This window comes from Electrona antarctica (assembly GCF_951216825.1).
Source record: "Electrona antarctica genome assembly, chromosome: 16".
NCBI classification, from domain to species: Eukaryota; Metazoa; Chordata; class Actinopteri; order Myctophiformes; family Myctophidae; genus Electrona; species Electrona antarctica.
This window is the reverse complement of record NC_136797.1, coordinates 43,270,287-43,285,065: the sequence shown is the minus strand read 5'-3', so window position 1 is coordinate 43,285,065 and position 14,779 is coordinate 43,270,287. Positions and strand designations below refer to the sequence as shown.

General features: G+C 41.5%; 1 protein-coding gene across 1 annotated transcript in view; it reads right to left on the bottom strand.

Moving 5' to 3' along the window:
* ulk1b (unc-51 like autophagy activating kinase 1) overlaps positions 1–14,779 on the bottom strand; it is a 45,008-nt gene that overhangs the window by 3,930 nt on the left and 26,299 nt on the right. The window contains exons 16-27 of the mRNA XM_079525214.1: positions 14,217–14,360; positions 12,623–12,777; positions 7,235–7,318; positions 6,078–6,325; positions 5,415–5,581; positions 4,661–4,779; positions 4,020–4,145; positions 2,079–2,260; positions 1,289–1,488; positions 994–1,112; positions 480–637; positions 191–326 (exon numbers count right to left, since the gene is read on the bottom strand). Of these exons, the coding sequence (XP_079381340.1) occupies positions 191–326; positions 480–637; positions 994–1,112; positions 1,289–1,488; positions 2,079–2,260; positions 4,020–4,145; positions 4,661–4,779; positions 5,415–5,581; positions 6,078–6,325; positions 7,235–7,318; positions 12,623–12,777; positions 14,217–14,360 (1,838 nt within the window). The remainder of the gene's footprint in view (positions 1–190; positions 327–479; positions 638–993; positions 1,113–1,288; positions 1,489–2,078; positions 2,261–4,019; positions 4,146–4,660; positions 4,780–5,414; positions 5,582–6,077; positions 6,326–7,234; positions 7,319–12,622; positions 12,778–14,216; positions 14,361–14,779) is intronic.

Here is a 14,779-nt window from a genome sequence, read left to right as displayed (position 1 = left end):
ACTGGCCACATTCATATAAGAATAATATAATAATTTGATAAAGCCTTTGCCTGCATCCTTTAGTCTACAGTACAGTACACAAAACAGTAAACACCAGGTAATGCTTGATTTACACTTGTTGCGCACCGAATGTAGCAGATCTTCAAGCTCACACCGTGTCACACTACGTTCAAGAGGCAGAGAGACTCACATCTGCTAATGCTGAGAATGTCCTCCTGCTCAGTGACAAGCAGGGACAGGCCTTCCATCAGTAACAAAGCCTTATGGTAGCGCAGCACAGATGCTGCCCCCTGGTGGAACATTTCATCCAGCGCAGCAGCCTGAACCTGAAAAGGCACAGAAGACATTTAAAATAATAATAATATTGCACCATCTTGGGCTACCTTTCATTGACTTTAATATGACTTTTGACATTATATTTTAATCTTCTTCAAATATTATTGTTATATCATCCTTTAGCATGTCCTTTGCTGGCTCACCATCTGCACGGTGTGGCTGAACAGCAGCCTCTCTGCAGTGATGGAGGTGATGTGGTCCATCAGAAGATGCTTCCTGGAGAAGAAGCGCTCCAAACGGCCGTTCAGCGAACGACAGGACGAAACACTCGACTTGTACATCTCGTTCAGCTTCTTGACCACTGTGAACAGACAGAGGAGACGACTCTTAATACGGCAGAATGATGCCATGTGTTCTGTTCATCCGAAACACGTGTCAATGATTCACGTGGGTATCAGATGAATAAAGATCCCTGTACGTGTACACAACTCAAGATACTCTGGACAAATCCTTTGGATTTTGTTTTTACTCTTATTGAGATTTAGAGTAAATTAAGGCTGAGCCTGAGAGGCTGCCGCAGAGGTAAGTGTCTTAACTTAACCAATGCTACAAGTGCTTTCATGAATGCAATTAGTAAGACAACAGGATTCAGTATCTAGATGCCATTGCAGTGAAACGGTGGTTTCGACCGAGTGAGTTGACACATGAATTAAGTACCTTGTTTGACGGTAGCTGATGGGTAGAGTTTTCCCTGTTTGACCCGTTCCATGGCCATGTGTAAGGCAGACGATAAGAGCTCTGTAGTCTTGAGGTACAGCACTAGTTGTTCAGCATGACTAGGGGGGAGACAGACACGTGAAATTACAGTACCTTAAAACACACATCAAAAGGTGTTTTGATTCAACTACACATTCAGCTACACTCAGATTATAGTCTTGATAAAATTCCAGCGGAACACATTCTCACGCATCAGAATGAACTAAATATTGGTTTGTAGCTAGAATGGTCTTACCTCCACTCTCGGCTAAGCGAGCTTATTTGGTCTGCAACTAGACTCTGTTGCTGGAGGAGGGAGGCGTGAGAGGGCTCGTCCTGGGCCCCTCCAGTGAGCCCAGTCCCAGCTACAGTCCCCCGGACTGCAGCCACCTCCATCAGACAACGAGCAAAGTCCAGTGTGAATCGCAACCTCTGAAGAGTGTCAGTATGTTCCTGCTGCACTCCCAAGAGAAGGACGGACAGAGAGAGTATCAAGACCAGGGCTGGGTGATATAGACATCGTCAAATATCCCAATATTCTAAAACATTTTTAAAACAACTTTAAAAATAGTAAAAAATTATACTTTTACAAGCTCAAAACGCATGTGATGTGTTTTGAGCTTGTAGATCAGCTATTAGCCATTATAGGGCTTAAGCGATGAAAACCCAGAAAAGACAACACTTAACGCCATATAACGATATTTCAATATCGATTCGATATCTATTCTCATATCACAATATTGGTAGAATCGGCCAGTCCTATATTAGACCACTGCAATCGCCCAATAGAAACATATTTAGTACTGTTAATTAACGTTTTATATGCTCTGTATTCAACAAAAAAGCTTAATTAGATTATACGAATTTATCTGGCTACATTGTGGCTACTGGCTGTACTAAATAACTTTGAACTTGTATGTATTTCATTCACTCCAAGACAACAATGTTTCTGCTACACAGGAAATGTACACACAGCGAATAACATGACATCACACACTCTGCCCAATAAACCCTTTCTCACAGTATTTTCCAGAGCCCGTTCTCACCTCCATCAGAGTCTCCTCGGGCAGCTCGGGAGCCTCAAAAGTCACAGGACCTCCCCCCATGTTGACTGTGATGGGGTCAGTGAAACTATAGCGAGGACTGGAGGGAGCTTCGAAGCCCTCCAGGTGGGTCTGGGCATATCGGCTGGTGAAGGAGCCCGCTGGGCTCGCGGAACTAGAAGAGCCTGAGGAAGAGGAGGCGGAATGAAAGGGAAATAAGAACGAGCTCTAACACAGGGGTTCTCAACCCGTGGGTCGCGACCCCTCGGGGGGGGTCGCCAAATTATTTTAGGGGGTCCCCAAATTTCAAAAAAAAATAAATAATAATTACATTTTTATTTTCACGATTTTTCAAAAATAGCAGACCTACAAGCTCGTAGCGCGCCACTCGGTGGCGCGCTATGAGCTTGTAGATCTGCTATTTTTCAATAGCTAAATTATAACAATGCTTAAAACACCAAAAGGGGTTCCCGCCCAAAATGGTTTAAGGTTATTGTAGCAGTCAATTTCGGGAGTCGGGAGGGGGCGGGGGGGGGGGGGGGGGGGGGGTCCCGAGACATTGCCAAAGCATTTCCGGGGGTCCCCGGCCAAAAACGTTGAGAACCCCTGCTCTAACACACCGGTATGTCTGGAAGTCAAACTCTGCACAACAAAACCCCAGTGTTAATTGAATATTTGACCCATAAGATTGTAATTATTGTAATGTCCCTCTTATCTTTTTTGTGTGAACTTGGACGCTTTGGGGGCTTTAAATTGTCTAATCAAACGATCGGCTCTGCTTAATACGCTAAACCCGCCATTTGTTTTATGTGTTTAATTCGCCGTATTTTAATAATTAAAAAGAAACTGCGGCTTTGTCCCGGACCTGGTGACGAGGCCGCCGTGTTATGATGACGAAACCGGAAAATCAAGTCACCCTCTTGGCTGCTAGGGCTTCTGGGAAATTGAGCCCAATGCAAGTGGACGGGCCATTTGTTTAGACTACAACATGCTGTGCTCTGTGGTGTCATGGCCGCTGGTGCTTCTGATCATAACAAACCAACGGACCATTTTTTTTTTATATAATTTTTATCCCACGATTTTGCAACCCATTTTTCACCCCTGTGTCAATTATTTAATGTGATCCTGGGCTCTACACACCCTCCGCCTAGTCCCCATATATGGGGAGAGCAACGGACTTGAACTCATGCTTCCTTCATGCCTGAGTGTCCAAGTTGCTCCTTTACACCTGACAGGGGGAGTTTCCCTGGTTGGACGTAGCGCGTGGAAGGAACTCGTTATTCCAACCAGTTCCTTTCCCCTCCATCAGGCGCCCCGGCTGGCCAGGGGGAGGCAGTTTAGAGACCAGGATTACTGCATGTTTTTTGTGAGGGTACCTACCCTAGGGGACACGGGGAGAACATGCAAACTCAACACAGAAAGGCCCTTTCGCCAACCCCGCCTCGGGTATGGGCACTGATGACGCGGAGGAGGAAACACGCCGCCAGCACCCACAGCGTCCCGAGCGGGAATCGAACCCAGGACCAAATAAAATATATACCTGTATTTTCTTTGTATTAAATTGAGCAAAATTTACCATGATATATGAAGCATAGTTTGGCGTTCCTATTCATTCCAATTAACATTCTTTAGCCCAAATTAAGCCAAATAGAATTACAGGGAATTAATTAAGAACCCCAGGGGGATCTAGAAACAGAGCCTACAGGTGGATGCTGGGGAGGCGTTGGGATTTGCAAAAACTTCATGAGCAGCAGGTTAGCAGCAAGCGAGGCAGGGAGGCAGCAGCAGTGCGACGCACGTCCGCACAGCAGTTGAAGGAATGAGCAGGTAGGCAGAGAACTATAAATAGCCGCTCTGATCAGGCAAAGAGTGCATGTCAGTACACCTGATCAGGTAGGCGCAATCTCAAAGTGTCTGCACTTTAACCTGAATTGTAGGTTTTACCTGAATACTTCCTGTGACGGGAGGTATGAGGCGGAGTGCTGCCACTGGGAGGTGAGCCCACAGTGAAAACTACCTGTGGTGGGCTAGTGGAGCCTGCAACCACACCTCTCCCACCACTTGGAGGCGCTAGGGGACAGAGGAGGAACAAAAGAGAGAGGATGTTGCTATTGAGAGTGAAACTAGAAGTAATGCATTAATGAATGAATAGCAGATATACAATGTTTACTCTCCTTTACTATGGGAAAATATGAATAACCAAATCGGGTGAAGTGTTGACAATAATATTAAAGATGATTTGAGCAGAGAAACGGCACTATAGCATCATAGCCGCATGCCACCATCCTCCGGCAGAGTCTAGACGCAGACCATATAAGCTTGCTTAGCCGAGAGTGGAGGTAGGAAATTCTGAGGCCCTGGTGTCAGGTAGGTCACCTACTAAGTGACCCTGCCTGAAGATCATAAGCCCAATATCTTCCCTAGCTAAGTGGGGTTTCCATCTCGGATGAACTACATACCCCAGGTGCCATGTTAGAACAAAAGTTACTTTAGTGATGCCATAATACAAAATGTTATTGTTTCTGTGATGAATGAAAACAATTCATAAAGAATCTGTCCAAACTACATGCTATTTGCATGATTACCTGCTATATCTATGGCTCTGGAGGCAAGGTTCTCAGAACTGCCTCGGTCGGCTATAGGCGCAGTCGTTCCGAAAGCAGCCATTAGCAGCATTTCCGACAGACGACCCGTGCTCTCAGATCTGTCCCACACAAAGAGAGGAGGTGACGGAGGAGAGAAAATCATTTGATAAGGTGATTTTGAAAATACAAGCACAGCAATCATGTAAAAAGGTTAAGACATGCCACAAAAAGAATAGCTATCACAATGTAATATACAACTCAAAGCAGATTGATTGATTGATTGATTGATTGAAGAATTTATTAATAGTTTGCAGAATTACAGTACATTTCAAGCACAAACTCAATACAAAGGCTGTTAACTGTGAGTGGACGACCCAATTAAGCATTACACTTGTTTCCAATAGGGTCCACCATGTTCAAATCATCAAAACATTTAGAGACGTACAAATAGACACTTCTATAGACAGAACAGGAATTCATCATAAAGGAGGTAAAAAGGGAAAAGAAACATATACAGTGAGGGGAAAAAAGGGGTGGGCGGTGGGGGGGATTCACGTTCAGCTCCGTTAATTTGTTTGTTTTCCTTGGAGGAGCTGCGTTGGGTCCCCAAGAAGAAATGAAAATACCACTAGATAATAATTACAGTCCCAAATAGTACCTGGTTTGATTCCAATAAACAGTCCACGATTTGATTAGAACCCCCAACACCAGAAAAACATAAATGCAAAATGACGAATACTATACAGCGTCCTACCTTCCAAAGCATGGTCTGGCTGGGCTTGACGGTGCCTGATGTCCTGGGTCTCTGGGCTCCGCGGAGACTGGCCTACTGCCAGATGGACCTAGGAAACCTGGCTGGGTCAGTAAGGCCATCAGGTTCGTTGAGCTGGGCGGCTTTGGGAATTCAAACGGGGGGATCGTCTGGAGAATATGGGGAAGAGAGTTGGAAAGTGTTCCAGAAATGGGAAATGATTTACATCAGATGGCAGCTAAGTCATTCAAATATTTTAAAACATACCTACATAATTGAATTGAGTTGGCCAAATATAATTGTGATATGTATGTGTGTGTGTATATATATATATATATATATATGAATGAATGAATGGTTTATTTCGGTACTTTACAGTTTACAAGACAGTTGTGTTACATAATCAGGGTTAGCACCGAAAATGTGTAGGCTGAAGCCAAAGCTTTTTCTTCTCTGATACCATTCTAATTAACACAAAATATAATTACATTTGGCGCACACACACACACACACACACACACACACACACACACACACACACACACACACACACACACACACACACACACACACACACACACACACACACACACACACACACACACACACACACACACACACACACACACACACACACACACACACACACACACACACACGGCTCACCCGAGAAGGAGAGCCCAGGATTGTGGGCAGAGGGCTGCGCTGCATCAGCTCACTGAGCCTGGGGGAGGAGTGCAGAGGACGTAAAGCCATCAGGCCTGCCTGGGAAGTCACCACTGGATCCGAGTGCTGCTTCCTGATCTTCTGCCTGGCACCTGCACTGGTGAACTCCAACAGGCAGGGGGCACTGTGGAGCCGCGTGCCCAGTCCTGCCTGCTGAGGAGCAGGCAGGGAGTCAGGGCACTGTAAAGCTGAGGAGAGAAAATATTGGGATTATCACCAACGGAAAAAAGAATGAAAAGAGTAGCATCTTGTGTACTCTGCACTTAACACTTATGATACTGCCAGAGTTTGTCAGAATAAAGGTGCTAGTGTGCCAAGCTGAAGGGCAGATTTTACATGTCCTTAGCATCATAAGTGTTAATGAAGTAACTGCAAATGCGTCAACTCCGTTTATCATTAAAAAAAAGATCACCAGCACTGACTTGGTCCATTTAAGTCAAGATCTCTAATTTATGTAAAAGACCCAGTAGCCGATCAAACACTACGGACATAAGAGATCCTAAAAGAATCGACGGACGTAAGAGTTCCTAAACGCATCAAGTGAGTGATTTAAAGATACCGTTTCTGCCAGTGCACCCAATAAAAGTGAATTGTGAACTATTCATATGGCGAGTGCTCGCATTCTCTTTTTCAAGTTTCAAGTGGTAACACCATTCAATTTTATAATGTAGATTTTCTCTTCTGGATCTAAAACACCACAGCCCCACCAATGTCATGTTTAAAGTGCAGGCAAATGAGTCTGTTAGGGCAGGGGTTCTCAACCCGTGGGTCGCGACCCCTCGGGGGGTCGCCAAATTATTTTAGGGGGTCCCCAAATTATTTTCAAAAAAATAAATAAAAAAAAATAAGATCGTAAGCTCGTAGCGCGCCACTCGGTGGCGCGCTATGAGCTTGTAGATCTGCTATTTTTCAATAGCTATATTGTAGCAGTCAATTTATATTGGGGGTCGGGAGGGGGCGGGGCGGGGGTCCCGAGACGTTGCCAAAGCATTTCCGGGGGTCCCCGGCCAAAAACGTTGAGAACCCCTGTGTTAGGGAAACGTTTAGAGTTCACACGTCAACTCTAAACTTGTGAGGAAGGAGAGAAGGGTTCTCACCTCCACCCAGTGGCAGTGACCCCCCATTGCCTGTGTCTGTGCCCATCTGGCACGCATGTCCAGGCAGCTCTGGGATGGTGCCAACTTGAGACACAAAAGAGAAGAACGAAGGAGGGTGAGGCGAAGGGCAGCGAGGAGGAGAGAAAAGAGCAGACGAACATATGTGTAACCCATTGGGTCAGGTTCACAGACATGAATTGGCTTAATTAAACACACCACAGGAAGCTTCTGAATGTCCACAGACTCTGTATGATTAGACACGCATCCATATACATTTTCCCACTACATATTTCGGGAACATTTGTTTGACCTATTCTTTCTATCAACATTTTTCTTCAGTTTCGTAAAAACTACAATGATGGAGTATATTTTGCAGACTGTGACATGACAATAAAGCTAATTTATGATTATTAGATGCTAATATCTTCCCGTTGAACAGGTTCTCAACCCGAATGAAAAATACTTCCGGTAACCCTTTCTTTTACAGTACAGTAATAACCATGAAATTACATGGTAATTACATGGTTATTACAAGGTAGTAAGGAGTAATTACTGGGTATTTACTAGGTAATTACATGGTAACTACAGGGTAATAAACACAACGATTACTAGGTAATTATCAAGTATTTTCTTGACTACTACCCGGTAATTACCATGTAATTATGAGTATTTACCAGGTAATTACATGGTAATGTAACCAGTAATTACTATGAAAACGAATCAGTAATTACTAGGTAATTATCAAGTATTTTCTTGACTACTACCCAGTAATTACCATGTAATTATTAGTATTTACCAGGTAATTACAGGTATTTACATGGTAATTACATGGTCATGTAACCAGTAATTACTATGAAAACGAATCAGTAATTACTAGGTAATTATCAAGTATTTTCTTGACTACTACCCAGTGATTATTAGTATTTACCAGGTAATTACATGGTCATGTAACCAGTAATTACTCAGAAAATACAAAGTTTTCCCCAGTAAGTACTAGGTAATCCTTGTGTATTTTCCTGCCAACTACCAGGAAATTATAACCTATATACTAGGTAGTTACCAGTTAATTACACTGTAAATACTGGATAATGGTCATGTAGTTACCTAGTATTTACTATACAATTCACTGACGACTACCAGGTATTTACCCATGAATTATTGAGCCATGTGTTATCAATCAATTGGTGCAGTTGACCGTGAGGCTGTTAATGACGGTATTTACATTGTAATTACCAGATATTAACCTGATAACTACCATGTATTACCCAGTCCATTACATGTTAACTACAGGGAAATATACCCAGTAAGTACTAGGTAATTATCATGTATTTCCTTAACTACTACCCGGGAATTACCATGTAATTATGAGTATTTATTATTGATTCATGCCTTATCAATCAACTGGTGCAGTGGCCGTGCGGGTGTTAATGACTATTTACATTGTAATTACCAGATATTAACCTGATAACTACCATGTTTTACCTGGTAATTACTCAGCATTTACCCAGTAACTAGAAAATATTTAACCGGTAATTACCTGCTATTTACCCAGTAAGTGTGATTTGTATTTACCTAGTATATACTAAGTAATTCAAGTGGAACTGTGACTGTAAAAGAAAGTGTGGTTTGTTTCCATATTACTACCTGGTACTTTCAGTATTTACACAGTAATTACGGTAGAACTGGACTGTAAAAGAAAGCGTGGTTTGTTGCCATGATATTACTTGGTAATTACTCAGTATTTATCCAGTAACTAGACAACTATTTACCTGGTATTTACCCAGTAATTAAGGTGGACCTGCACTGTAAAAGAAAGTGTGGTTTGTTTCCATGATATTACCCTGTACCTTCCCTGTAATAACCATATTTCAGTTTGTAATCAACGAGTAGCCCATGAACTCAAGAATGACACAATGATGACAGTTTAAGGGTTTTTATATAGAGATGGTTGCACAGCCACAGACAGACATGGATGGATGATTGTATGAATGGTATCTGAAATGACTAACCTTAACACACTTATCACTGTAAAGTTCAAATACATTAGCTGAGGCTAACTTAGCTTGTTAGAGCCCTGTTAGGCTACCACAGATGGCTGCCAATGTTAACCTAGCAACATGATTTAGCATAGCAAATACAGGCAAAAACGAACTTTTTAGAGAACACATTGATGAATGAATTGTTGCAACATTAATTAATATTACACTGTATAAACAAACAATGAGCATACTTCCTGAAGAACGCATTCTGTGATCCTGTTTGTCTGTTTGTGTAGCTGCATGTAGAGTTGCAGCTGGACTGGGGTCCTCTTGCACTGACTACACTGCCCAAACAGAAGCCTGAACTAAAGTAGAAAATGGGTCCTCAATATGAATAGTGTGCATGAAGTAGCCTTCACTAAATGCTATGGGGAATTTTGTACACAGTTACTTTTACAATTCATGGTTTAAACCAGTGGTTTTCAACCCTTTTCAAATCAAGGTCCATTATTTATTTTGCATTTGAGCCACGACACGGGCCACCATGAGATTTAATTATTAAATTCTTCTACATTCTCTAACTTGTGTAGACTTCTTGTAAATTAATTAATGCAGATGTTTAACAATTATTTAACTATTCATAAAAATATGACCTGTAAGGGTCCACTTGGTTTAATTTTATGCTCTCAAAAGTTAAAGAACTATAAGGGTCCATTTGGTTACCAAAGTTGAAAACCACTGGTTTAACCTGTAGAAAATAATTGATCGCCATGGCAACCCCAGCCTGGACCTGATTAGGTGAATTCCCAACACCTGCTAAATCCCCCAAACCTGTATCTTGATTGGAGTCAGTTTCCACTCTCTACACTCACTCTCCCAACCACTCAGTCATGCATCTACACAGACTCAGACAAACAGGATCACAGAATGCGTTCTTCAGGAAGTATGCTCATTGTTTGTTTATACAGTGCAATATTAATTAATGTTGCAACAATTCATTCATCTATGTGTTCTCTAAAAAGTTCGTTTTTGCCTGTATTTGCTATGCTAAATCATGTTGCTAGGTTAACATTGGCAGCCATCTATGGTAGCCTAACATGGCTCTAACAAGCTAAGTTAGCCTCAGCTAATGTATTTGAACTTTACAGTGATAAGTGTGTTAAGGTTAGTCATTTCAGATACCATTCATACAATCTTCCATCCATGTCTGTCTGTGGCTGTGCAACCATCTCTATATAAAAACCCTTAAACTGTCATCATTGTGTCATTCTTGAGTTCATGGGCTACTCGTTGAGTACAAACTGAAATATGGTTATTACAGGGAAGGTACAGGGTAATATCATGGAAACAAACCACACTTTCTTTTACAGTCCAGTTCCATCTTAATTACTGGGTAAATACCAGGTAAATAGTTGTCTAGTTACTGGATAAATACTGAGTAATTACCAAGTAATATCATGGCAACAAACCACGCTTTCTTTTACAGTCCGGTTCTACCGTAATTACTGTGTAAATACTGAAAGTACCAGGTAGTAATATGGAAACAAACCACGCTTTCTTTTACAGTCACAGTTCCACTTTAATTACTTAGTATATACTAGGTAAATACAAATCACACTTACTGGGTAAATAGCAGGTAATTACCGGTTAAACATTTTCTAGTTACTGGGTAAATGCTGAGTAATTACCAGGTAAAACATGGTAGTTATCAGGTTAATATCTGGTAATTACAATGTAAATAGTCATTAACACCCGCACGGCCACTGCACCAGTTGATTGATAAGGCATGAATCAATAATAAATACTCATAATTACATGGTAATTCCTGCGTAGTAGTTAAGGAAATACATGATAATTACCTAGTACTTACTGGGTATATTTCCCTGTAGTTAACATGTAATGGACTGGGTAATACATGGTAGTTATCAGGTTAATATCTGGTAATTACAATGTAAATACCGTCATTAACAGCCTCACGGTCAACTGCACCAATTGATTGATAACACATGGCTCAATAATTCATGGGTAAATACCTGGTAGTCGTCAGTGAATTGTATAGTAAATACTAGGTAACTACATGGCCATTATCCAGTATTTACAGTGTAATTAACTGGTAACTACCTAGTATATAGGTTATAATTTCCTGGTAGTTGGCAGGAAAATACATAAGGATTACCTAGTACTTACTGGGGAAAACTTTGTATTTTCTGAGTAATTACTGGTTACATGACCATGTAATTACCTGGCAAATACTAATAATCACTGGGTAGTAGTCAAGAAAATACTTGATAATTACCTAGTAATTACTGATTAGTTTTCATAGTAATTACTGGTTACATGACCATGTAATTACCATGTAAATACCTGTAATTACCTGGTAAATACTCATAATTACATGGTAATTACTGGGTAGTAGTCAAGAAAATACTTGATAATTACCTTATTACCCTGTAGTTACCATGTAATTACCTAGTAACCTAGTAATTACTGATTCGTTTTCATAGTAATTACTGGTTACATTACCATGTAATTACCTGGTAAATACTCATAATTACATGGTAATTACCGGGTAGTAGTCAAGAAAATACTTGATAATTACCTTATTACCCTGTAGTTACCATGTAATTACCTAGTAAATACCCAGTAATTACTCCTTACTACCTTGTAATAACCATGTAATTACCATGTCATTTCATGGTTATTACTGTACTGTAAAAGAAAGGGTTACCATACTTCCTCATCAGACCGGCCGGATGGGACCAGTCGCTTCTGATTGAGGACTTTAAAGTAGTTTGATTTAGTCATCATTATGATTACAATTAGCATGGATGGATTTAATTAGGTTATGTAAAATTACCCACTGGCTCTGCAATGTGTATTTTCTAGTTCCTACTATAAGCTACAAGCGTCTCTGGCAAACAGGTGAATTAGGAACAGACTGATCATCAGGACTATCTACCTCCCTCTCGTCACATAATATCGAATCATGTCACTCAAAAACATTGTCGTGTTGCGCCCAATGTGATAAAGTGTCATTTGTTATATGAAATAACATGGGTTCCCAAACTTTTACGGCCCCCGACCCCAAAATAATGCTGCCATTGACTCGTGACCCTAACTTAACCCTGAAGGTAATTTTATGCACAAATTTGTATTTTATAATATTGTATTTCACTCATTCTGTTGAATTCTATTCAGGTGTCTAAAATATTTGACCCAAAATAATTTTGCGTCCCCACCGTCAGTGTACAGTTAATTACAACATTAATACCCAATGATCGTTATCTAGGACAAAATAAGCCTGTGTGGCACTCCAACTTTAAACACAACGCAAAACAAACAAAAAGCCACAATATTCATGTTTGTGAAAGTGACCCACAAAGTGAGCATTGATTAACATGGGTATTACCTTGTGGGGGTAGTTGAAAGGGTCTGGTCCCTCCCAGAGACAGCCTGCGACAGACTGCGGTTGGGGCCAGTCCTTGACTGTAGGGAGGGGATGGCCCGGTTCTTGCAAAGCCCAAAGAGCTTCCACTGCTGCAGCGGCGCACCGGTGTTGACTGTCTATAAGAGATAAAACACAAGGCAAAGTCACCAACTCTGAAAAATCACCAAGGAGAAAAACAAGTAGGTAGAACTAGATACAATTCAATATATTGTACGGTACGTGACTTATGCCTGATTTCACAAGACGGGGCTAATAATCACGTGGCTACATGTGGATCTTGGGCTTCATGTGGTCAGTCATCTATGGTGAATCTATGATGTATGAAGTAACTCCATATTTGGGCAAGGATTCAGCACAGATGTAGCGCATTGTAAACGGGTCTAATACTGACAATAAGCCACTCCCGACCTCCTTATTCAGCACAATCTGACTGCCATTCATTTACATTACAAAATTAACGTAAATTAACTATATAAAACACGTGAAATCTTATTTCTGGAGGTACTTCTTTGGCCTACAGGAAACATGCACAAGACATGTGCAGCTGATCGATCCATTTGTAGACATCTCACGCTTCTTACAGAGCCATGCTAGCTGATCTACAAATCTACGATTGTGAGCTTGTAGCATATAAATGAAGCATTTTGCTATTGAAATTGGGGAAACTAACCTTTGATTTAACCCATTCAGGCCTGACGTCGAAATTTAAAAAAAAAAGTTTTCTAAATCATGACAATTTTCGGAAAGATTTGAGGCACATTTTAACGATTTTTCAAAAATAGCAGACCTACAAGTTCATAGCGCGCCACTCGGTGGCGCGCTATGAGCTTGTAGATCTGCTATTTTTCAATAGCTAAATTATAACAATGTTTAAAACACCAAAAGGGGTTCCCGCCCCAAAATGGGTTAATGGTTAATGTGGTTAAACGCTAACGTGACATGGATGCGTTCCAGGTCTCAATGGATTAATACATGGGACTGTGAGAAAAGGTGGTTAAACGGTTGACCGGTGTTCCGATATCCCTGTATTAAATCCGAATTTATATAGCGTGAGCCAAGCCATAGCTCAATATAGTTTTGTACTAAACACTGTTGGAGGCAGCTATGGACCATGAGCCACGACTTGGCTTACACAGTATAAATTAGGCTTAACCCATTGATGCCTGAGGCTGAATCTGGGAACGCCTTCTAGGGCCTGACCTAAGGTTTCTGAAAACCTTCAAATTTTTATTCATTATTTTTTTAAATAGTTATGTTTTTTCAAAAATAGCAGATCTACAAGTTCATAGCGCGCCACTCGGTGGCGCGCTATGAGCTTGTAGATCTGCTATTTTTCAATAGCTAAATTATAACAATAGCTGATGAGACACAGAGAGAGCGCCGGCATCAAGGGTAGAACAACGTATAGGTTGCACCAGGCATCAATGGGTTAATGGACAGGCGCCTGCTAGCCAATAAGAAATTAGTATATTCTGTGGAATTTAGGGTAGTTAGACGGCTGTTTGGACACTTTATATTTGAGCGTTTGTGTGTGCAAACATATGTCTATACAGACCGTGGGGATTCATCCGATTTAGGAGAATGGAGGTTCTGCTCAATGCGCTGGTAGTTCTGGACCTGAGTGGGAACTGGGATAGGTACAGACTGACCATAGTTGCCACAGCTACCACCATAGTTGCTGGCTGTGGCCTCACCGGGTCTACCAACGAGAGAGAAGGACAGAAACAGAGTGGGCAGAGATCAAGACTTCAGATTCAGAATATAGATTTAAACCTTATTTATACAGAACACCAGTACACTTTTGATATGGCTGAACCCAATTGGAACATATCCCCTTGTGAGCGCACGCACGCACGCACGCACGCACGCACGCACGCACGCACGCACGCACGCACGCACACACGCACACACGCACACACGCACACACGCACACACGCACACACACACACACACACACACACACACACACACACACACTAGGATTTTAACCAAGAGTTGCAAGTACATGAACACATTTTCAAGACCATAATCTTCTGTCTTCAGGGTTGATAAGAGCGCAGAGCTGTCACCAACTTAACTTTGAGATGATCAGACTTTTAGTTTAACCCATTCTTGGCG